At 54.2% G+C, this 22,257-nt stretch overlaps 1 protein-coding gene across 1 annotated transcript; it reads right to left on the reverse strand.

Annotated features, from left to right (window-relative positions):
* Nucleotides 1–2,221: 2,221 nt before the first annotated feature.
* GUCY2D (guanylate cyclase 2D, retinal) lies at nucleotides 2,222–20,474 on the reverse strand. The gene is made up of 20 exons (XM_003274640.3): nucleotides 20,363–20,474; nucleotides 19,328–20,057; nucleotides 18,940–19,244; nucleotides 16,334–16,685; nucleotides 15,895–15,979; nucleotides 15,511–15,613; nucleotides 15,009–15,110; nucleotides 13,458–13,538; nucleotides 10,696–10,902; nucleotides 10,440–10,596; nucleotides 9,782–9,931; nucleotides 8,977–9,125; nucleotides 8,236–8,399; nucleotides 7,949–8,141; nucleotides 7,497–7,671; nucleotides 7,157–7,255; nucleotides 6,973–7,067; nucleotides 6,703–6,788; nucleotides 6,016–6,127; nucleotides 2,222–2,435 (listed from the first exon to the last, which is right to left on the reverse strand). The coding sequence occupies exons 2-19, from the start codon at nucleotides 20,046–20,048 to the stop codon at nucleotides 6,040–6,042; spliced, it is 3,312 nt and encodes a 1,103-aa protein (XP_003274688.1). The 5' UTR covers nucleotides 20,049–20,057; nucleotides 20,363–20,474; the 3' UTR covers nucleotides 2,222–2,435; nucleotides 6,016–6,039.
* Between the last annotated feature and the right edge of the window lie 1,783 nt (nucleotides 20,475–22,257).

The following is a 22,257-nucleotide window of genomic DNA, read 5'->3' on the forward strand; positions in this document are numbered from 1 at the left end:
TCTTGTAGAGCTGCATCATTACAGGGCATGTCCTCTGGCCTTCTCTGGGAAGCATTTACTCGGGGAAGGACCAGTTTCTGGGATCAGCTCTGGTCTTGAGATAATCTGAGATCATCTATTTCAGCCACCCCATGGCTGGGCCTCTTCTCCAAGGGCCAGAAAGGCTTCCACCCCTTGGCATCATTGAGGATAAGGGTTTAGCACTGGAGCCTCTCGTTGCCTTTTCAGGGCCTGAAGCAGTCTGGAGCCTTAGTGCAGACCTTCAAAGCTGGGTATGCAGTCCCTCAGGCCTTGTTTCCACTGGGGCCGTGACATACCCTGCCCTCACCCCTGCCCTCACCCGTGCCCTGGAAGAGAGTGTGGCAGGAGCTCTGGTGCCCATCCCTTTATCCTTGGATAAAGGCTAAGCCCTGGGAGAGGTGACCCCAGGGACTGTGGTTGAGGACCAGCCAATCAATGCGGGAGAACCCTTGTGGCCTCAGTGGCCCCTGGTTGATAGTTGCAACAGGAATATGTCGATGGAGGCATGCAGCTTGGGAATGGATGACAGGGCTGAGAGAGAGGCCTAGGAGATGACATGCTGGCCAGAGACAAAGGGAATGACGTTGAGGCAAGGCCATAAAGTGCGTGGCTGTGGACAGGTGTCTGCTTGGCATAGTGGTTTGGGTGAGGAGGTGGAGTAGATGGGAAAGCTTCCTGTTGAACTTGCAGCCATCAGCACATTGTAATCAAATGGACCAACATTTCATCACCATGAAAACATCACGAGGGTTTTTGTTTGTTTGAGAGAGTCTCACTCTGGAAGGCAGTGGTGTGATCTCAGCTCACTGCAACCTTGACCTTCCGGGCTCAAGTGATCGTCCTGCCTCAGCCTCCGGAGTAGCTGGGAATGCAGGTGTGCACCACCATGCTTGGCTAATTTTTGTGTTTTGTAGAGACAAGGTTTTGCTATGTTGCCCAGGCTGGTCTAGAACTCCTAGGCTCTAGTGATTCTCTCACCTCAGCCACCTCAAGTGCTGGAATTACAGGCATGAGCCACTGTGCCCAGCCATCGTGAAGGTTTTGAGGTATGAAAGAAGAGAAAGAAAGAAAGCGAGAGAGAGACAGACAGACAGAAAGAAAAAGAACAAGAAAGAAGGAAAGAAGAGAAAGAAAAGAGAAAGGAAAGAAAGGAAGAAAGAAAGAAAAGAAAGAAAGAACCCAACGCAACCTGGCTTAAGCAAAGAAAATAATTTGCTGGCCCATGTTGCTTAAACAGCCGGACTTGGCTTTAGGCCCAGTGAGGTATCCCAGCTCAAACAGTAGCCATCAGGCCTTAGTCTCTCTCCATTTGCCAGTTCAGCTCTGTCTTTGTGGTGGCAAGGATCTCTCAATGTCCCATCCTCTCAGCAACCCCCAAGAAGACAATTTCTCCCCATGGCTTCGAACAACGTCCCAGCACCGAGCTTCATCAGCCTGGCCCAGCTCATCTGTCTTTGAGGCCAGAGGAACGGAATGATTGGGCTGGCCTGAAGGGGGAAGTCAGCAGTCAGTTCTAGCCAGTTCCACTGGGATTAGGAATGGGGCACAGATGGCTGCCCACTGCCCAGCAGGACGGATGTAGGAAGGCAGAACAGTCGATGTCCATTACAGGTCATCCTGTCTGGGACCTTGGGCCTGGCACAGGAACAGCTGGGTTCCGGGAAGACTTAGGGGCCAGTCACCCACTGGTGATTTTGGAATAGTCTCTCCTGCTCTGAAGCTCCAGGGGCAGGTTTGTGAGGGGTCAGAGGTGGAGTGTGGGTTGTTGATGAGGTCCTGCCCAGAGACCAGTGGACCTCACCTTTCCCATCTGGGGGCCCTGTTCCTTCAGTCTTGGACTCTGGCTCCCGTGGTTGTAGGTGATGGTCCATGGGTCATGGAGTCATGGCATAGACAAGCTCCGTCCTTCTCTTCCTTCTTCTCTCCTGCATACAATCAAGGGATGAAGCCACATCACCCACCTCAAAAGCATCAGAGACCCTGGTCTTTTCCAGCAGCCTGAGAGGCCTGAGACTTCCCCAACTGGTTCTCTGAGTAGAGGAGTTCCTGGGGGCTGTTGGCCCCAGCCACTTCCCCTCTTCAGGCCATCTCTAAGGTTCAACCCTATCTGAAACCCTCCCTGGAAACGCCAGGGCTGAGCGTTCCAGAGATGGGGGTGTCGAGACTACCTTCCGGGCTAAAAGCAGCACACACCATGACATGGAAGACAGCACGCCTTTATTTCAGCCACCCTCCCAGGACCCAAATACCACGGCACATGGCCTGGTATCCACGGTGCAGGGTCTAGAAGAGCCCGGGGAACACAGCCCAGCAATGCAGTGTCACAAATCCCTGCCAAGGAGCAGTTCACCCCACCTCCTCAAAGGGGGGTGCCTGGGATCCACTGCAGATGGGAAAGGGAACAGGCCCAGACACTGAGGAGCAGCACAAAAAAAATAAATAAATAAAAGGCGCCAGGTGAGCCCTGGGACACGCTGTAGTCTCTGCTGTGGGAATTGAAGCAGCAGCTATGAGAGGTCCCTGCTTTGGCCATCACTGCTCTGCCAGCTACAGAGCCATCTCCAAGGCAAGGACAACCCCAAGTGTGGGCTCCTGGCGCATGCCAGCTGGCAGAGGTAGTGTAAACACATCTGAAGGTGGGGGATGCCCAGTGACCAGGCCAGGCCCCGGTGCTCTCATGCGCTGGGAGTTGCCCAGGCCCCAGGAACAGGGTGGGGAGGACTTGATTCAGCAGAGCCCTGAGACTGGATAACTGACTGGGTCCAGGAAATAAGATTTCCAGAGAATGGTGAAAACTGCAGAGAAAGGCAGAGAGAGACTGCCAGGCAGAAAGGGGACTGTGGGGACACAAAGAGAGGAGAATAGAGCAGAGAGGGAGACAGGAACAGAGAAAGGAGAGGCTGAGGCGCAGAGAGGAGGCTGAGGCTTCATCTTTTCCCTTCTCTTCTCCCACTAGATCTGTGAACTCTGGGGTGGGGGTTCCCCAAGTTCTTCTAGCTGGGGAGGTGTCAGGGCTCTTCTGTCACATCTGGTCACTTGAGCTGGAGGCCAGCCTGGGAAGGAGGCTGAGTGGAGCTGGGAAGGAATCGGCTCAGCCCTGCACACTCCACTTCTACCTCAAACTGGGTCTGCCCTCTGGCTCATCCTCCTCTGCTCCCGGGAGGAGCCCTGCCCAAGCCTGTCCCAGCTAATCCCTCTGCACCTAATCCTGGACTCTTCCTTGAGGCCGCTGAAATCACACACCATTAACTACTCCAGGCCCTTGCAGGCAGGGAGAGAGGGAAGGAAGGGGAAGGGCTGCAGGGTCGGGTATGGGAGGGAAGAGACAGGAGACTGAGAGCTCTATCCACACAGTCAGGTCCAAGGCCAGAGATGTGAATCTGCCCTTCAATCCCTGGGACCTAAGTACAGAGAAAATCTTAAGGAAAATCTTCAAGAATGTAAATAACTTTTAAAAATGTGTGTGTGTGCATGTCCGGGTTTTGTTTTGTTTTTAATCTTTAATTCATCTATTTAAACTCAATTTAAAATGATTTTAAAATGGCACTAAATTGCTCTCTCTAGCAACATCACCTTCGGTAACCAGAACTTACAAGTGCTGGATTCTTGATGTTCGATACATTCTTCCTTTACCTTTAGGAAGGAGGGGATCGCCACTAAGCTTGTGGAAGTCATGAATCAGTTAAAAAAAAAAAAAAAAAAGGCAAAGCCCCCTCCAGGAGCCCCTATAATCCTAATACCTGCTAAGGAGTCCTAAGCTCAATGTCTACAGGCACCAGGCAGGAATATAAAGGAATGTTCAGAAAATCTTGGTGTCTTGGAGCTTGTGGGGAGTGGTGACATCTGGATAAGGGGGACTGTTGCTCTTTAGCTGCAGCAGAATGTGGTTAAGTGGTGACACAAGCACCATTGTGGGGCTTCTGATTTTGAGAGAAGAGAGAAATCTGCTATACATTTTTAAAATGTGGAAGCTCTTGATTTTTAAATGTTAGCTCAAAACAAAACACTCTATAGGCCAAACAAACCAAGTTTGGTGACTAGTTTGTAGCCTAGCTTTATGAGATCTTAGAGATTCTAAGATTTAAAGATCTTAGGGTGATTCAGTTCTATGATTCAGAAACTTTAATGAGCGTGTCAATATTTTGTAGGAACTTGTTAAAATGCAGATCCGGACTCAGCAGGTCTGGGGTGGGGCCCTGCGATCCTTCATTTCTAACGAGTTCGAAGGCAGTGCCGACCCTGGCCGGCCAACCACACTTGGCGTAGTGAAGGTTTAGTTCTGGAATTCCCTCTCACCGTCATATCCCTGGTCAATGATGTCTCCAGTTCTGCCTTCACACCTCCAGGGACTGGATACTCACTACCTCTGGTGGCAGCCTAGGTGGTTTCCTAGCCTGCTGCAAACTTCTTCCAGGGTCTGTAGCAATGGTGACGGACACCAAGAGTCAAATGTGCCAAGGCCCAGGCTCTGGAAGGTCAGAGTTTCACAAAGGAAACTTCAACTGGGGACTTGCCAGGACAGGGCATTGATAATTGTTGCAAAGGTCAGGCGCGGTGTCTCACACCTGTAATCCCAGCACTTTGGGAGGCCAAGGTGGGCAGATCACTTGAGGTCAGTTCAAGACCACCCTGGGCAACATGGTGAAACCCCATCTCTACTAAAATCACACAAAAAAATTACCCGGGCGTGGTGGCGGGTGCCCGTAATCCCAGCTACTCGGCAGGCTGAGGTAGGAGAATCACTTGAACCAGAGAGGAGGAGGTTGCAGTGAGTCGAGATTGTGTCAGTGCACTGCACTCCAGCCTAGGTGACAAAGTGATACTCAAAAAAAAAAAAAAAAAAAAAAAAAAATTCTAAGCAGAGAGGATGTTCTGTCCAACTGCTTGCTCAGCAGCTCCCAGTTAAACAGAGAAAGCTGCTCTTCTTTGGATATTCTGGTTAGTCAAGGTGTGGCACAATTTCCTTTCCTCAAAGCCTTGAAGCAAGCTTTTCTCTGCACTTGGGCAAGTTCCCTGATTATGCCCACAGAAGCAGCAGCCAGTTCCTGACTGGTGGGGGATGGAGATAGGAATGAAGCTTGAGGCTAAACAGGAGCCCTTGCCCCCTCAGGCCATGTGACAAACCCTGCTCTGGTGGAACAGAACTCCACTTCCTCTGGGGTCGGGGCATCAATCCCAGATCCTCCTTCCTGGGTTCCTGAGAGACACTGGGAAGTGGAGAATCCCTGAACCTCACATCCCCTGATGGACTCAGGGTTCCTGGGGCTGAGGGCCACAAGCCACCCAGCTGTCAGGTGCACAGGGGCCATGGGCGCCATTTAGGTCACCCCTCATTTTGCCACTGAGGGGATCACAGCAGAGAGTGCATGACACTTTCCCAAGGTCACATGGCTGGTTTTGCAACCAGCTCTTGTAAAGGCCCAAAATCCTTTGAGGCAGAGCTGGGCAGAGTCCACCAGCATTAGACAGACTTCCAGTCACCTATAGCAGCAACTTTCAGGAAAAGGACCTTCCAGAACAATCCTGAGGAAAAGAGGGGTATCTCAGAGGGGACTCGAGGAAAGGAGTCATGGGGGTTCACCTAGGAAGGAGCGGGTCACGGGTCAGTTTCTTGCAGGAGGGGAGTGGGCACGGCTTCTGCTTTCACATTGTCCTCTGGTGACTGCTGCCCCCTAGAGTTGTCTCTCGTGCAGTGCACAGCCTGTGAGGCTTCTGGGGAAGCCAGGTTTATGCGCTGGGGATGAGATAGGGCCAGGGGAGGGGTCACAGAAGGCCCCGATTACAGAGTTTCCTAAGCCTGGATTCCCAAACCACTCCAGATCTACTGAGCCAAAATTCCTGCAGCGGGTGCTTCCCTCCCAGGGGAAGCCCCGGGGTTTAGGAACGAGCTTGGGCTCTAAGCCAGAAAGGGATCGGGACACCCGGCTTGGGTGGGATGTTCTGCAGGCAGCAGAGGGGACGCGGCAGCTGGGGTGCGGGCCGAGGGGGCAGCACCTGTCCGGGGCCGGGCCTCACTTCTCAAGAGAACTGGCCCGGCCGCGCCTTCTCCAGCTTCCGTCGCCGCTCTGGTGGGATCTCCTGCAGGCTGATGCCGTGGTTGCTGGACCTGTAAGGAGCGGGCGGTGGCCTCAGGGAAGGGGAATGGGGCGTGGGAGGGAAGGGGAAGGGGAAGGGGGGGGGGAATGGGGCGTGGGAGGGAAGGGGAAGGGGAATGGGGCGTGGGAGGGAAGGGGAAGGGGGGGGGGAAGGGGAATGGGGCGTGGGAGGGAAGGGGAATGGGGCGTGGGAGGGAAGGGGAATGGGGCGTGGGAGGGAAGGGGAATGGGGCGTGGGAGGGAAGGGGAATGGGGCGTGGGAGGGAAGGGGAATGGGGCGTGGGAGGGAAGGGGAATGGGGCGTGGGAGGGAAGGGGAATGGGGCGTGGGAGGGAAGGGGAATGGGGCGTGGGAGGGAAGGGGAATGGGGGGGGGGAAGGGGAATGGGCGTGGGGTGGGAGGGAAGGGGAATGGGGCGTGGGGGGAGGGAAGGGGAATGGGGCGTGGGGTGGGAGGGAAGGGGAATGGGGCGTGGGGTGGGAGGGCAGGGCCCACGTCATCGCTGCCTCGCGCGCGGGGGGTCAGACACAGAGCAGGAGGCAGGGGTCCCTCGTCCCTCGCCCTGCCGCGGAGGCCGGCCCCTCACCCCGGTTGCAGGTCAGGCGGTTTGGGGATGGGCTTGTTGAAGCCGCGTCTGCCCACTAGCCAGAAAGTGTCCTCGGCGCCCTTGCCCTGGGGAGACATGGGAGAGGGAAGGACTTAGGAGGACTGGGGTGAGGGGTGGGAGATCTCGAGGTCTGGATGGAACTGGGAGCTGGGTCAGGAAGGGTGAACTGAGGTTTGCAGCCGCGGCCCGGGATGGGCGGTGCCTCAGGACAGGGCGGGGCCTCCGGGAGGGGGCGGGGCCCTGCCTCACCTTCAGCTCCGTGCGGCCTCGCAGCTCCACCTGGTAGCCCGAGTCCAGAGCACGGAGAATCCCCACGGTGCTTAAGTTCACGTGGATGCGGTAAGCTGTGGCGGTGGGGGACGCCGTGAGCTCGGGACTCACCTCCTGTGTCCCCCTCCCACCTACCTCCCCGTCTTGTCCCCGTCACACTCACGCAGCCCGGTGGACTCCATGCGCGAGGCGGTGTTGACCGTGTCCCCAAACAGGCAGTACCGCGGCATGGTGAGGCCCACCACGCCTGCCACGCATGGACCTGTGGAAATGCTGGGGGTCGGCGGGGCTGGCAGGGCCGGCAGCTGGGCTGCACCTAGGTAGGGCCTTGGGGGATCTTCGCACCCATTATCTCCACCAGCTCCCCAAATAAGCCTTGTTAAGTGCATCCTCTTCAAGGTAAACCCCACTCCCCGCTCCATGAGTTGCCTCCTCTACAGGAAATCTGGAGCCAGGCCCTAAAGAGGGAGATGGGCTGGAGCCTGGGAAGACCCGGGAGTTACCCGAGTGCAGGCCTATGCGGATGCGCACGGGAACCTCAGGCATATGGCGCATGCGGAAAGTGCCCACGGCACTGAGGATGTCCAGTGACATGTTGGCGATCTCTGCCGCGTGTCGCTGCCCATTCCGCTGGGGCAGCCCCGAGGCCACCATATAGGCGTCCCCTATTGTCTCTACCTGGGGGAAGAAGGAGTTGTGTGAATTTTCTTTTGAGCATTCCTCCCCCAGTACACGAAGTGATTGCCTCTTGTCACCGGGCCCACCTGGGGTTAGTGCAGAACCAGGTTGCTAGTGGAAGGACTGAGCTGGGGATTGGAGGAATAAATAAAGGACAGGAGGTCTGGGAAAGAAGATTGATTGGGCAGGTAGGCTAGGGGCTGCGCAAGAAGGGCTGGGCTGGAGGCTGGTGAAGCTGAATTGAAGGTCAGGAGGGCTTGTCCCCTACACACTTCACCTTGTAGACATCGTGGGAACCAATGATGGCATCAAAGAGTGTGTAGAGATCGTTGAGCAGGTCCACAACCTCAATGGGCTCACTCATGGCAGAGATTGTGGTGAAGCCCACAATGTCACTGAAGTACAGGGTCACTTGCTCAAAGTACTCGGGCTCCACTGGTGTCCCCGTTTTCAAGGCCTCAGCCACGGACCTAGGGATGGCAGGCAGTGAGGTCACCTGGGGGCCACTCTGCCTGGCTGGGCTCCAGCTGCCCTCCCAGGCCACCCCTTCCCACTGGCACCCACGGAGGCAGCATCTGTGTAAGCAGCCGGTCTGTCTTCTGCTTTTCCAGCTCCAGCTCCTCCGTGCGCTCCCGGATCAGATCCTCCAGGTTACTAGAGTACTGCTCCAGCATCCGGAGCATCGAGTCAATGATGTTCGTCTTCCGGCCCTTGTTGATGTTCTTGAACTAGCAGTAGAAGGAAGCTGGTGAAGCTGCTGAAGACCTGGGTTGCCATGCCCTCTTTATGCCCCCCCTCATGGGCCCTCTCACAGAGCTGTTCACTCTGAACCCCCCCCCCCCCCGCCACCATTCATCTACTATTCGTCAAGCACCCCTGGGGTGCTGGGCACTATGTTTTCAGACATGATTAGGAGGCACGTGGGAAATCAGGGTTCCCAGAGGTCAGTTGTTCTCAGCTAGTAATTGACAGGGCACTGGAGCCAGCCCAATCGTTGGACTCCCAGGCCAAGGATCCTTCTGTCACAGCAGGCCAAGCACATACTTGGTTCTCAATCAATGTTATTTGAATTGAATTGAATATTCCTCCCACCCAGACAGAACTCTATCTCCCACTCCAAAAGCCTCCACAGCCCCCATTCTAATTCTGCCCCACCAAACCGGGAGTCCTCAGGCTACTCCTTAGGAGGTAGCCTGGAAGGTCAGAGGTCCTGCCAGCCTGCCTGCCTGCAGCTGTCTCAGGTTGCTGACAAGCAGCTGGGATCCCAGAGGCCAGCCCAGTCCTTGCCCACTCCCAGCCCCTGACCAGGTCGAAGGTGTGGTCCATGGAGGGCCGAAGTTCCGGCTGCTCTGCCCAGCACTGCTTCATCAGGTGGATACACTCGACAGGTGCCTGGTCCATGGACACCAAGGGCCGACACAGTGGAGGGGGGCTCCGCACCTTCTGCACCACTTCTGGAGGCATGAAGGGACAGTGAGGAGGAGTGCCCCAGAACACAAAAGCTGCCTCTGACCCTGGCCTGACTGTTGAAGACCAAGATGTGGGAGGGGGTGCCTGGCAGGGGTTTCTTTACGTCAGAGCTTCAGTGTGTGTATGTGGAGGGACAGTATAGTGTGGAAGGGGGTCGCTAGGAGGAACAAGAGGACTTCGAACTCTGGGGGTCAGTAAGAGGTGACACAGGCAAAGAAACTAACATTTATTGTATGTAAGACAAGTGAGGGATAGGTGATCAAGTAGCTTGCTCAGAGTCCTGTGGAGAAGGGATGCAGATTGGAATCAGACTGGACTACCTCTTACACACTCTTCCTCCCCTGCTCCTCCCAGGGACCCCTGAGAACAGAGAGGAGCCTGTTCTGTCAGTTGTGGGAGCAGTTTGGGTCCAGGATCAAGAAAGAGGAAGCTGTTGTGGTCTGGGACCTAATGAACCACCCTCCCCACCCTGACCATGCACGGCTTTCTGCACCCAGACCTGCAGACGCCAGCTTTAAGGGGGCTTCCGTATAACTGAGTTTCATCACTGGGCTTTGCTTTAGAGGAAATAGTGAGGCTGGCTCTGTTCTAACTGCAGGGTGCCCCTCTGGCCCGAACTCCACGCACAGGGCAGCCTTACCCTCGGGAGTGAGCTCCAGCATGGCGTAAGGGGCACTGCGGCACACTACTTCTTGCATGATGATGGCCAAGCTAAAGACGTCGCCGGCCAGCGTTCCCCGGCGCTCCAGGGCCGGGTCCCTAAGCAGCTCCGGGGCTGTCCACAGCTGGTCTGGGGATGGGGAAGGGGCTGAGGGGCTGCTGGGGAAAGACTCCCGCCCTCACCAGAAAGCCCAGGTTGGCACCCAGACACCACCAACCCTGCAGCCTGAGACCAGTCTGAGACCCTGCAACCTGAGACCAGCCCTACAACCATCTCTAGGAGCCATCTCAGAGAAAGCCTGGCCCTCACAAACAGGCCTTGCCCTTCAGACAAGGTGGTGCCCAGGTAAGGCTCCGTCTCTTGGGCACAAGCCCCACCCTCAGGCAAACTTCCAATTAGAGCAAACCCGGCTGCAGGCAGCTCAGGCACAAGTCCCGCCCCCAGCAGCCCCGTCTCCGTCTCCGCAGTCACAGAGCCCACCCTCTCAGAGGCCACGAGATCTTTTCTGTAGCAGGACTTGTGTCTGGTGGATGTGGGATGGAGAGAGTGCGAGGGCAGAGGTAGGGAGGAAGCGGGGGAGAGGCCCTTGAAATTATGGGGATCCCGGTGGATGCTCGTCTGCGCAGGGGACTCTTACCCTCCGCTCTGGGAGGCTCCGGCAGCACCTTCTGCGCTTCCAGCAGTCTCCCGTGGCCGTGGTCAGTGATCTTGAGTACGAATCTGCCATCTACTATGCAGTTTCGTGACTTCAGCCGCCCATGAGCTACGCCTCGATGGTGCAGATACCTTATTCCCTTGGAATGGGTAGGGTAAGAGGCAGCCTCAGCCTGCTTGGTTCCCTTGCTCCCCATCCCTGCCCCCAGGACATCACCCTACCAGCCCCCGACACACACCTTGATAAGGTCCAGCAGGAGGGAAGACTTGAACATCCAGTCCAGCTTTATTTCTCTCTGAGCGAGGAGGTCCTGAAGAGAGCCCCGCGTGCAGTGCTCTGAGACCACAGCCAGGTTGCCCTCCCAGAGGGCCGCAGGGCCTTCTGCTCCCCGAGCCAGGAAGAGCCCGAGGTAGAGGGCCACGTTCTCATGCCGGAGCTCCTGGAGCTGAGAGGGGGAAGTTGACTGGCATTTTCTGCCCGGGGCAATGTGGGGAAGGGGCTGTTAATCAAGATCTGTTTTTGAGTATCCAGACTCAGAAGATGAGATTTTTACAAATGGTGGATGAAATGGTTGATAGGGTATGTAGGGGGGCTCTCTTCTGCACATGGTTCTATTTTTGGAAAAAACAATACAGTCAAAGGCCACTGTTCGGATACTGAGTATGGTTTAGCCTAATGCTGTGAATGAAAAGACAACTTTGCATTGGTGATCGGGACCCAGGCAGGTTCGGATTTATTGATCATAAGCCTTTTTTTTTAGACACGAGGTCTCACTCTGTTGCCCAGACTGGAGCGTAGCGGCATGATCATAATTCACTGCTACCCTGCATTCCTCGGTTCAAGGGATCCTCCTGCCTCAGCCTCCTGAATAGCTGGGACTACAGGCTTGTGCCACCATGCCTAGATAACATTTTCAATTTTTTTTCTGTAGAGATGGGGGCCTTGCTATATTGCCCAGGCTGGTCTTGAACTCCTGGCTTCAAATGATCCTCCCACCTCAGCCTCCCAAAGTGCTGGGATTATAGGCCTGAGCCACCACACCTGGCCCCAACCATAAAACTCTGAACTGCCTGGGTCTTAAGGGAAACAGCTCATGAAGGAGAAGCTCCTGAAACCACCATCTTCTCCTTCTGATTTAACAGCCTTTGCTGGGAGAGCCAGGGAGGAGCGGTGCCACTTTCTTTCTTTTCTTTTGTTTATGTATTTTTTTTTTTTTTTTAGACAGAGTCTTACTCTGTCACCCAGGCTGGATTGCAGTTGTGCAATCTCGGGTCACTGCAACCTCTGCATCCTGAGCTCAAGCAATTCTCCCGTCTCAGCCTCCTGAATAGCTGGGATTACAGGTGTGTGCCATCATGCCTGGCTAATTTTTGTATTTTTAGTAGAGATGGGGTTTTGCTATGCTGGCCAGTCTGGTCTTGAACGCCTGACCTCAGGTGGTCCATCCACCTCAGTCTCCCAAAGTGCTGGGATTACAGGCGTGAGCCACCGTGCCCGGCCTGAAGCTGTGCCACTTTCAAAGGACACCAGAAATGGCGCGTGCCTGCAACCTGGCCGGGGGCTGCTTTGCTTGGCGTTACATCATTGTGTCAGTCAGGTCTGAGACCCCCACCCTCCCCAAGGTAGGGAAGACAGGACTGACTGCTCTGCAGGACAGTGCCCTCACAATCGGGGCATGCTGGAAAAAATGGTGGCCAAGCTGGCTGACTGCTGCCCTTTCCAGCTTTTCCCTCCACATGCCCAATAAGGGGATACTTTTCTTTTCTTTCTTTCTTTTTTTTTTGAGACAGAGTCTTGCTTTGTTGCTCAGGCTGGAGTGCAGTGGCGCGATCTCGGCTCACTGCAAGCTCCGCCTCCTGGGTTCACGCCATTCTCCTGCCTCAGCCTCCTCAGTAGCTGGGACTACAGGCGCCTGCCACCACGCCCGGCTAATTTTTTTTGTATTTTAGTAGAAATGGGATTTCACCATGTTGGCCAGAATGGTCTTGATCTCCTGACCTCGTGATCCGCCCGCCTCGGCCTCCCAAAGTGCTGGGATTACAGGCATGAGCCACCGTGCCCCGATACTTTTCATTTTAAACACCTGGTGTTAACTGGTGATCAAGTTCATTAACCCCCATACACATAGTCCACTTAAGTCACTGCATCTGTGACCAAGAGCTCCTGTAGAGGAATCAGGGAAGGAGGCCAGGCCCAGGCTGCATGGCGTGGAGGTAAAGGGAGACGCTAAGGTTGTAAGGACCAGAATAAGCCATTACAGCCTTCTTGCCAACCTGCCACTTCATTCAGAACGTCTAGGGCTATTCTGCACAATTGGCCTGACAGAACCGGACTCATTTTTTATTTTCTATCATTAGCTCAACAAACATTCACTGGGTCTCTCTAATGTTCCAGACACTGTGTTGGGTGCTGGGTTACAATGGAGGGGAATAAGGAGGCCCTCACTCAGCTTACAAGTCCAGCGAGAGAGGCAGAAACAAGCAAGCAGACAGATGAACATACAATTGCACATTGCAACAAGATCAAAGGAAAGAACTAGTGGTGTGACAGAGAATAATGAAAGCCTCCTCCAGGGTGGAGGAAACACTTTTTTTTTTTTTTCCTTAATTTTGACAGGGTCTTGCTCTGTCACCCAGGCTGGAGTACAGTAGTATGATCACAGCCCACGGTAACCTCCAACTCCCAGGCTCAAACAATCCTCCCTCCTCACCCTCCAAAGAGTAGCTGGGACTACAGGCATGTGATGCCACACCCAGCTAATTTTTAAATTTTTGGAGAGATAGAGTTTCTTTATGTTGCCCAGGCTGGTCTTGAACTCCTGGCCTCAGGTGATCATCCCTCACATCTGCCTCTCAAAGTGCCAGGATTATACGTATGAGCCGCCACACTCAGCCAGAGGGGACACTTAACTGAGACCTACCTCTGTACCCAGCTGCAAAGAGAAGGCAAGAAGGGAGAAACCAATGGCCACCTAGGCCCCATCACAGGCCCACGTCTTACCTTGGAGAAGGCCGTCTTGGTTGCTGGGCGGATAGCTATGTGCTGATCCCCTGGGAATTTCTTCAGCCAAACCCTGTCTCCCTGCAGCAAAGAGGATGGGGGTAGGGAACTCAGTCTCTCAAAATCCCACGATGGGGAGCCCTAGAACCCCTCCCCCGCCATTTCCATTGGCTCACTGTCCCAGAATGCATCTTCCATGTGACAAAACGCATTGAAGCAAGGGGTTTGATGTATGCCCATCCACTTCACAGCCAGCTGGGAGAGGGCCCACCCCTGGATGACAGAGATTCAGAAGCCATGGATGGCTGTCCTCACCACCCCAGGTGTGCCCACCAATAGTCCTATTAAGTGTATTAATACAACCACAAGTGTCATCGACATTGCAACCCTCATCACCATCCACTGCCATGAGACAGCATGTTCTGGCAGTAAAAAATCTGGGTAGATCAGGCTTTATTGAAAACTAACTGAACTACAGACAGCTCCCCTCCGGATGCCGGACCTCATCTTCAACTGTTGGCAGGGCCGGTTCGTGGGCATGGGACCTGTGCAGTCACACAGGGCCTCGTGCTCTGAAGGGCCGGAGCTTGGTTCAGTGACCTCCTGCCATCATCATGAATGAACGAGGAGCCTCTCATTTCTATCTTGCCCTGGATCTCGCTAATTATGCAGGTGACCCTGTCTGTTTCTAAGGGATTTGGACAAGAAGGGAATTTAGAAGGGAATTGGGGTTTAGTACTGACCCCTAAGGAGCATCTGGAAATAAATGTGGGGAAATTTTTAACTGTCACAAAAACTAGGAGCTACATTTAGTGGACAGGGCCAGAGACAAGAAACACTAAACATTCTTCAAGGCACAGAGTAGTCCCATACAATTTAGGACAATCTGCCCCAAATGACAATAGTGCCTCCTCTGAGACTTGGCCGTGATGATCTCTAGGTGACATGATAGGAGCCTCTGCATTCCTTCCCATGACCTGAAGCCCAGGAGCTCTAAATTTCTACTCTCTTGATTTGCTCAGCACTCTCAGCTCTCTCTGAATCTGTTCTCATTATCTCCCCTCCACTTGACCACATTCAGATTTACCAGCCCCAAAGTTAATGTCCTAACACTTTTTTGTGACTTTCTTTTCCTCCTCTAGGGGTTGCTATTCCTGAGTCTGGTCTGGATGGGGTGGAAATGGTGAGCGGCAGGGCCAGATGCTCTGACCAGGCTGGAGATGGTCTCAGTGGCCACACCAGGTTACATGCTGGTCCCAGCATGCTCCCTGGCAGCTCCAGCCTCCAGTCTCTGGGTCACTGTGATTAGCTTTTGAGGAGCACTTACCCAGATAGTGGCTAGAGAAAAATCCTTGGGGAGGGAAGATTCCTAGGTGCTTCCCTTTGAGGGATCCATGACCTTTCCCTAGATCCTGTCTGGGCTCCCATCCCCCATCTCCTGGAGCCTGCAGGATTTGACATGACTGCATGTCCTCTTGAGAGTGCACCTCCCCTCTGCCCAGGGCCTGAGCATTCTTCCCTCACTGTCTCTCTGGCTGGGGGCAGGCTCACCTCATAGACACCAACGTTGGGGCTGTCCAAGGGTTGGCTGGGGCCACTGCGAATGTCTGACATGCTGCGGGCAGCCAGACTTGATCGACTCCCCTGGGCCACCTAGCAGGTAGAGGTCAATGCAAGAGGTCAAAATATATTCTGGTGTCAGAGTCCTGGGTTGAGGTCAGGCTGTTTTGGGGATTTAAAGATGGGAGGCAAAGGAATCTCAATGAGGGAAGGTGATAATGACATTACTCCCCAAGTGCAAGCTTTACAGTTTACAAAGCAAACATTCATTTTCTTGTTGGAGCTTCACCTCCCCGCCAGGAAAGTAGTCAGGACAGGTACTGTTACCCTTATTGCACAGATGAGGGTGCTGATCCCTAGACTTCAGACTTGGGACAGAACTGGGGTAGAAATCAGGCTTCCCAAGTAGGGAGCTGGGGTCCGGACTGGCCCAGGGAAGGAACCAAATTTACAGAAAGAAGACAACTGGCTCCTGCCTGTCTGCCTCCCCCACCTTTCGAGAGGTGCCCCCATGTGGGTGGAGAAAGGTGATGTCGTCCACAGTCAGGATGATCTTGTTGGGGCCGGAGACCATTTGAATGTGAAGTAGCTGGTGCCTGGTGGAGAAAGAGGTCATCTCCACCAAGGGCACCAAGGTCCGTGAGAAGAGACCAGCAGGGGATGGGGTGGAGGGATCATGTTGGCTCAGGGGAGGGGTCCTGGAGGGCAGCCATCCCCAAACCAGACATCCCCTGGGACTCTACCAGCCCACCAGAACACCCTCACCCCAAGAAAAATCTCCTCTTCTACTCTTGAGGGAACCCAGCCTGCTGTTTTTGCTGTAGACTTCCATTTCTGGCACAAGCTCACTTCCTACTTACCTCATTCCACTACTCACCTCACATAATGGGCCAGGAAGGCCCCAGCCAGCCCCATCCCAACCACCAGGAGGAAGCCAAGAAAGACGAGGCCCGGCTCCAGTCCTGAAGGGACAGTGACAGGAGGTATACTGAGGAGCGATGCCAGGGGAGGCCTCTTCTCTAGGGAGGCATGGAGTCATGCCAAATGCTGGCCCCTCCAGGAAAGGGGGATGGGGCCCCAGAGAGGCTCTAGGAGGAGGTCGTAGTTTCCTCAAAGGGGAGAGTCTGGGAATGCTAGAAAATTTCCAAGAGGGCTTTGGAGCTCAGCAAGAGAGGGGTCCTGTGCAAGCCAGGGGCTGGGAGAGGGCCTAGAAGGGCATCGAAGATGGATTACAGGATAGGAGTCCACTCTCTTTCATCACTTTGTGGATGGTCCACGGTGATTGTCTCAGTGGGGGCTGGGGTGCTCGCCCTCACCTCCACCGCAGATGTTGTTTGGATCGAACCAGCACGAGGGGTCTGGCCCGGGTGCTGATCCTCCACGCGGGAAGTGCATCCGGGTACCGGCTGAGAGGAAGGAGCCCCGGGCAGGATCCAGCATGTATGTGGCAAAAAGCCGGTCTCCCGCCGCATCCGTGTCTAGCAGCACGAATGGGGGCTCCTCGTCTCCTCCTAGGTCCCCGCAGAAGCCAGGGACCTGCGCATCTCGGATGTGGCGGGCCACAGTTGCTCCTGACACCCATCTGCCACCCGCGGCAGCCCGCGCTTCTGCCACGCCCCTTGCCAGCAAGAAGACCGCGTCGTAGATGGTGCCAAAGAGTGGGGAGACCTGGAGAAGGAGAGTAGGGGCTCAGAGGTCGGGGTCACAGCCCACAGACAGACCAGAATTCCCTGGCCGCGCCAATTCTTTCACTGCCTGTCAAGCCCAGGGTATCCACTGTTGCCACCTTCCAGTTAGTTGTTCCCAGGATCCCTCCCCATTGGCTATCTCTTCCTCCCTCCCCATTGGCTAACTCTTCCTCCCTCCCCATTGGCTCTCTCTTCCTCCTTCTCCATTGGCTATCTCTTCCTCCCTCCCCTATTGGCTGTCACATCTGCTCTCCCCACTAACTGGTTCCTCTTTTCAGGACTCAGCCTCCTCTCTGACCATTGGTTGATTCTAATTCTCCATCACCTGTAGATCCTCTCTTCTTCCTGTTGGTTGTCCAGCATATAGTTTTAATCTCATCACCTACCATTCACCTAAAAGCCTTCTCATCTATCTTTTGGTTGGCTTCTATTTTCTGTTTTTCCTTAAAACAACAACAACAACAACAACAAAAAACTAAACTAAAACAAAACAAACAAAAAACCTTCACTATTGTTACCACCCAATCTTATCAGGCCTCTCTATTATTCCCAGTTGCCATCTCTCAGAGAGCCAGGCACTGTGCAGAGCACTAAAGATGTATCAGTGTACAAGACAGACCCCGAATCAAGGAACCTTTCTTCTTGCCAAAGAGACAGGGGTGTTCAGGCAGTGCAATGAGTAAAAGTAGGGGAAACTGAGGGAGCTGCAGAGACAGGAATGGGTGTCCCCAACCTAGGCCGGGGACAGAGAAGGAGCTGTTAGAAGTGACCATCCTTCAGGGGATGAGTCAGAATTATCCAGGAGAGGCAGGGACAAAAGAGAGGAAACAGCACACTCAGAAGCTCAGAGGCAAAAGAGAAGGACACATTTAGAGAACCTAGAGTAGCTTGGTCTGGCTGAAGTTCATGGGAGGTGGAAGAGAGAGAAAGACAGGAGACCCGGTAAGCCATGTGGAGAGGTCTGCATCTATACAGGGCAACAGAAGCCACTGTGAGGCTTTGAACAGGGGCATGACAGGGTGAGATCTGTCAGATTTCTGAAGCTCGATCTGTTTGTTGGGTGGAGAAAGGTGTTAGGCAGGTGAGTGTTGAAGCCGAGACCATCTGAGAGATTATGTTTTGGGATTTGGGCTGGGGGTGCTGTGGCCTGACTCAGGGCAGTGACAGTAAAGATGGAGAAGGTGGATGAATTCAAATGATCTTTAGGAAGTAACAGTAACAGGGCTTGATGCCTGGAAGTGGGGGCAAAGAATTCAAGGAATCAAGGGTGACTCACACACTCAGAGGCTTGGGCAGTTTGGGCAGTGGAGAGGACAGCCGTGGTACTTACTGAGAGCTGAAGGGCTTTTCTCTCTCTACTTTCTCAACCTCCCTCTCTCCACTGACCGACCCTCTCTCCATCCCATCTCACTATGATTCCTAACTTGTATTCTCTTCTGACTATTCCCATCACTGCACCCACCCCCACCCCCCTCCATTGGCCACCTCCAATCCTCTTGGAAGAATCTAGGGGCATTGATGGGAAATTGCAACTCCTACGACCCACAGCCTTCCCTCATGCAGCCCCCTGTGAGTTGGGCCTTTGTGGTGGTTAATTCACTGCCCATTGACATCTAAATTCCCTTCTCATAGTGGTTTCTAGTCCTCTTTTGTGGCTGGAGTAAAGTTAGATGATCTGAACTGGGATTCTGGGGACTTGGGGATCTCTAGGTATTAGCTGGATGTTGGAAATACACTATGGATCTGGTTAGGATTGCCCCTGGATCCACCCAGGGAACTTTCTGCTTCTTGCAAGGTGTCTAGGACCTTGAAAAGCTAAGACCACCAGATGAGGCCCCAGAGGAAATACCTCTGAACTAAGGATGAAGTTTGGATTGGCATCCTCCCTCCTTCCTGCTTTCAAGAACACCAAGTATTTATTGTAGACAGCTGGGAGTATGTGGTGGTAGAAATGGGTTTACTTTGAAGCCAATTGCAAAAGGTTTTGCAGTTTACAGTTCATTAGAGTTTACTGCTTGATGCTGGACTTGAGAGGTCTCATTGCCTACTCTCTGGAGGCAATCCTCGTACACTAAGAGACCCCAAGTGGGGCCAGAGCCTCTACATTACCCAGGAAACTCCAAACAGCTAGAGCTGCCAGTGGTTCTTTCTCCATTGGCTGCATCCTCCTCTCCCCGCTTTGGCTGTCCTCTCCCCTCTCCCTTGCCTTCTTCCCTCCTCCTGGGACCGTCTACCTGCTGCAGATTGAGGTCAGAGGGCAGCTCGCGGTTCTCTTGGGCCCTGCGCAGGCTGTCCAGCACGCTGCCTTCAGAGGGACAGTGGCGCGTGAGGGTGAGCACGGCATCATGGGCCCTGCGAAGCTGGGAGCTGTTGGCGAGTGCGCCCAAGGCCTCCGGGCCTGGGGACAAGGCGTAGTGGATCGTGTCGAAGGGCAGGAAGACCAGGGAGCCATCGGTCAGGCCCAGCTCCTCTGCGGCCTCCAGGAGGTAGCGCTGCTCCTCGCCACCCAGCAGCACCGAGTGCATCACCATGATCACTGCTGCGGACAGAGGCTTGGCTCGCGGCGCCGCCCGGCTGCCAGCAGGACCCGCCGACCTCCTCGCACCCTGCAAGGGAGCCTACCTGTGACCCTGGGCCCGTCCCGAACCTTCCTCAGGGCCTCCCGGGCTCCAGACAGGTCCAAGGGCTCCATGGAAGTCACGGAGGCGACGGGCAGGCCCCGGGCCCTGAGTGCCGTGGATAGTGAGCGTCCCGCCTCCACCCACAGGTCCTGGGGGGCGGTGACCAGGGCCACGCGCGCCCAGCCGAATGCGCGAAGCAGGGCGTAGAGGGCATCCGCGGCGGGGGTCACGGCAGGGGCCGTGGTGCCCTCCGCCTGCGTCCAGGGGCAGCCCCAGGGCACCAGCGCGATCCCGGCTTCTTCGGCGAGCAGCTCGGCTGGCCGGCAGGCCGCAGGGTTCACCGGACCCACGAGGCCCGACACGCGGGCCAGCGCGGAGGACACGGCCCCCAGCGAGCCCGGCGTCCGGCACGGCTCGGGCAGCAGCGCTACCTCGAAGCGGGGACCGCCTGCCAGGCCGGGGTCGCGGTTCAGGCGGGCGGCGGCCAGGCGGGCGGCCAGGTCCGGGCGGGCCCGGGAGAAGATGGGGTCGCAAGCCCAGGGGCCCAGGACCCCCACCGTGAACACGGCAGACAGGGCGGGGGGCTGCAGCAGGAGCAGGAGCAGCAGGAGCGGGAGCCAGGGCAGGGCCCGGGGGAGGCAGGGCAGGGCCGGAGCCCACCGCGTGGGGCCGCAGAGCCCGGGGTCCGGAAGCCCACCCGCTCGGCGGGCACAGGCGGTCATTGCCGGCTTCTGCGAACACAGACGGAGCAGGCTGAGCGACTGAGACCCCTGGCCTCCCCTAGGGCTCTCCCCGTAACCCCGAATGTCTCCAAGCCCGAGTAACCCATGGGATGATTCTGCTGCTACCGCCCCCTCCAGAGGCTGGGAAGACTAACTGGGGCCAAGGACACCGCCCCGAAGCCCCCTTCTGCCGCCCCGGCTTCCCGCTCTCACCCGGCCTACCCCTCCCCCAGTCGGAGGCGTCAGGGATCAGCAGGGACTCGCCCGCGCCCTCAGACCGACCATATCCCAGCGGAGGGGCCTCTGACACTTACAGGGAAGTCCGGGGCTCGGGCCCACGGCCCCGGTGAGGGGTCACAGGGCCGGTCCCCCTTTTGACGCCCGCCCACAGGTCTTCCTTGCCAGCCCAGGCCAGGGCGGGGGCGTGGGTACAGCCGGCCAGAGCCCTTAATCTCCCCAAGCTGATTAGGGTCCTTAATTAGGCAGGGAGGGGCGGGCTAGTGGAGGATGAGAGCCCCTACTGCGCCTTTCTGGGGTGGGATCTGTCCTGGCTTCCAGGTAGTCAGCCAGATCCTTTCCCCTCCATGCCTTCCAGCCCCCCACATCACCCTCATCACCACCACCCCTGCACAAAAGCAGCCGCAGGTTCCCCTTTCAGCCTTCGGCCACACTGCCCTGCTCAGCCAGAAAGTAACAAGTGCCTGCCCATGGACAGCTGTGGGTAATCCGTGCTGGAGAAGAAACTCTGATCCCAGTCCCTTTCCTTACAATCTTCTGTTTCCAGTTCGGCCAGCTAAGTTCAAGCTCCATCCTTTGGCTGGCAAAGTCTATATCCCAGAGACGAAACCCACACCAAGCTGATAACTGCCTTTCTTCCTTCACTTCTCTTCTCTCTCTCACCACACTTGATTCCCTGACCTCTACTTCTCCATGCCTAGAAAACCACCTCTTTGGCAGGACCTCAGGAAGTAATGAAAAGAGCTTTGGCCTCCGACAGACCTGGGTTCCAAGTCCCTCTTACTGATTTTTGGACCTTGGGCAATTGCTTAATCTGAGGGTTGTTGTGAAAATGAATATAACTGCCTGGATGGCAAGAATAGCTAACAATTTTAGAGAAGAGTATAATGGAAGATGCCCTATAAGATATACAAATTTATTATAAAGCAATAGCAATTATGTATTTATGTAAATATATAATATATAAAACATAGCAATTATATATCTACATAAATATATAATATATAAAACAGCAATTATATATTTATATAATTATATAATATATAAAAAAGCAATTATATAAATATATACTATAAAGCTATAGCAATTATATATTATATATTTATATAAATCCACATTATGTAGTGATGGCAATTATATATTTATATAAATATATATTATAAAGCTATGGCAATAAAGACTTCATAGTTTTGGCACAAGGATAAACAAATGGACCAATGAAATAGAATATACGGTACTGAAAAAAATGTGTGAAGAAGTGGACATTTCTTACCAACTGGGAAAGAATGAACTTCAACAAATGGAGCTGATTAGCCATCTGGGGGAAAATAGAATTCAATCCCTATCTCACACCATACACAAAATCTATTCCAGGTCAAAGACCTATATGTGAAAAATAAAACTTAAAAACTTTTAAATGAATCATTTTCAGACATGGTGGCAAAGATTGGATCAGGTAAGAATCATCAGTGGATTCTAAAGCTAGGAGGAAATGTTGGATGAGGAGCAGGACTTTTGCAGGGTCTAAAAGTATCTCCCTCCAGATTGCCATGAGTTGGAAGGGAGGGGGGAATAAAATAAAAAGCAGTCATTGTACAGTGGAGAAATAGGGCAATACTTTAAGCAAGTGAACAAAATTAACCATGAGGGGCAGAGAGACATTCTGTGCCTCCAGATGTGATACCCTGAGAAGGACGTAATACTACATCTATGCAGTGCTGCAAAATACGTCTCTGCAATGTTCCAGCATTATTCCAAATCTAATCACAAGGAAACATAAGATAAACACTAAATGAGAAACGTTCTATTTAAAAAGGTGGGGAGGACTGCGTTCTTCAAAAATGTCAATGTCATAGAAGGCAAATAGAGGTTGAGGAACTGTTTCAGATTAAAGGAACCTAAAAAGACATGACAATTATAGGCTACACCTGCCCTTAGTTTGGATTCTGTATCATTGGACTTTTTTAAAGTG

This window comes from Nomascus leucogenys, chromosome 19, assembly GCF_006542625.1.
Source record: "Nomascus leucogenys isolate Asia chromosome 19, Asia_NLE_v1, whole genome shotgun sequence".
NCBI classification, from domain to species: domain Eukaryota; kingdom Metazoa; phylum Chordata; class Mammalia; order Primates; family Hylobatidae; genus Nomascus; species Nomascus leucogenys.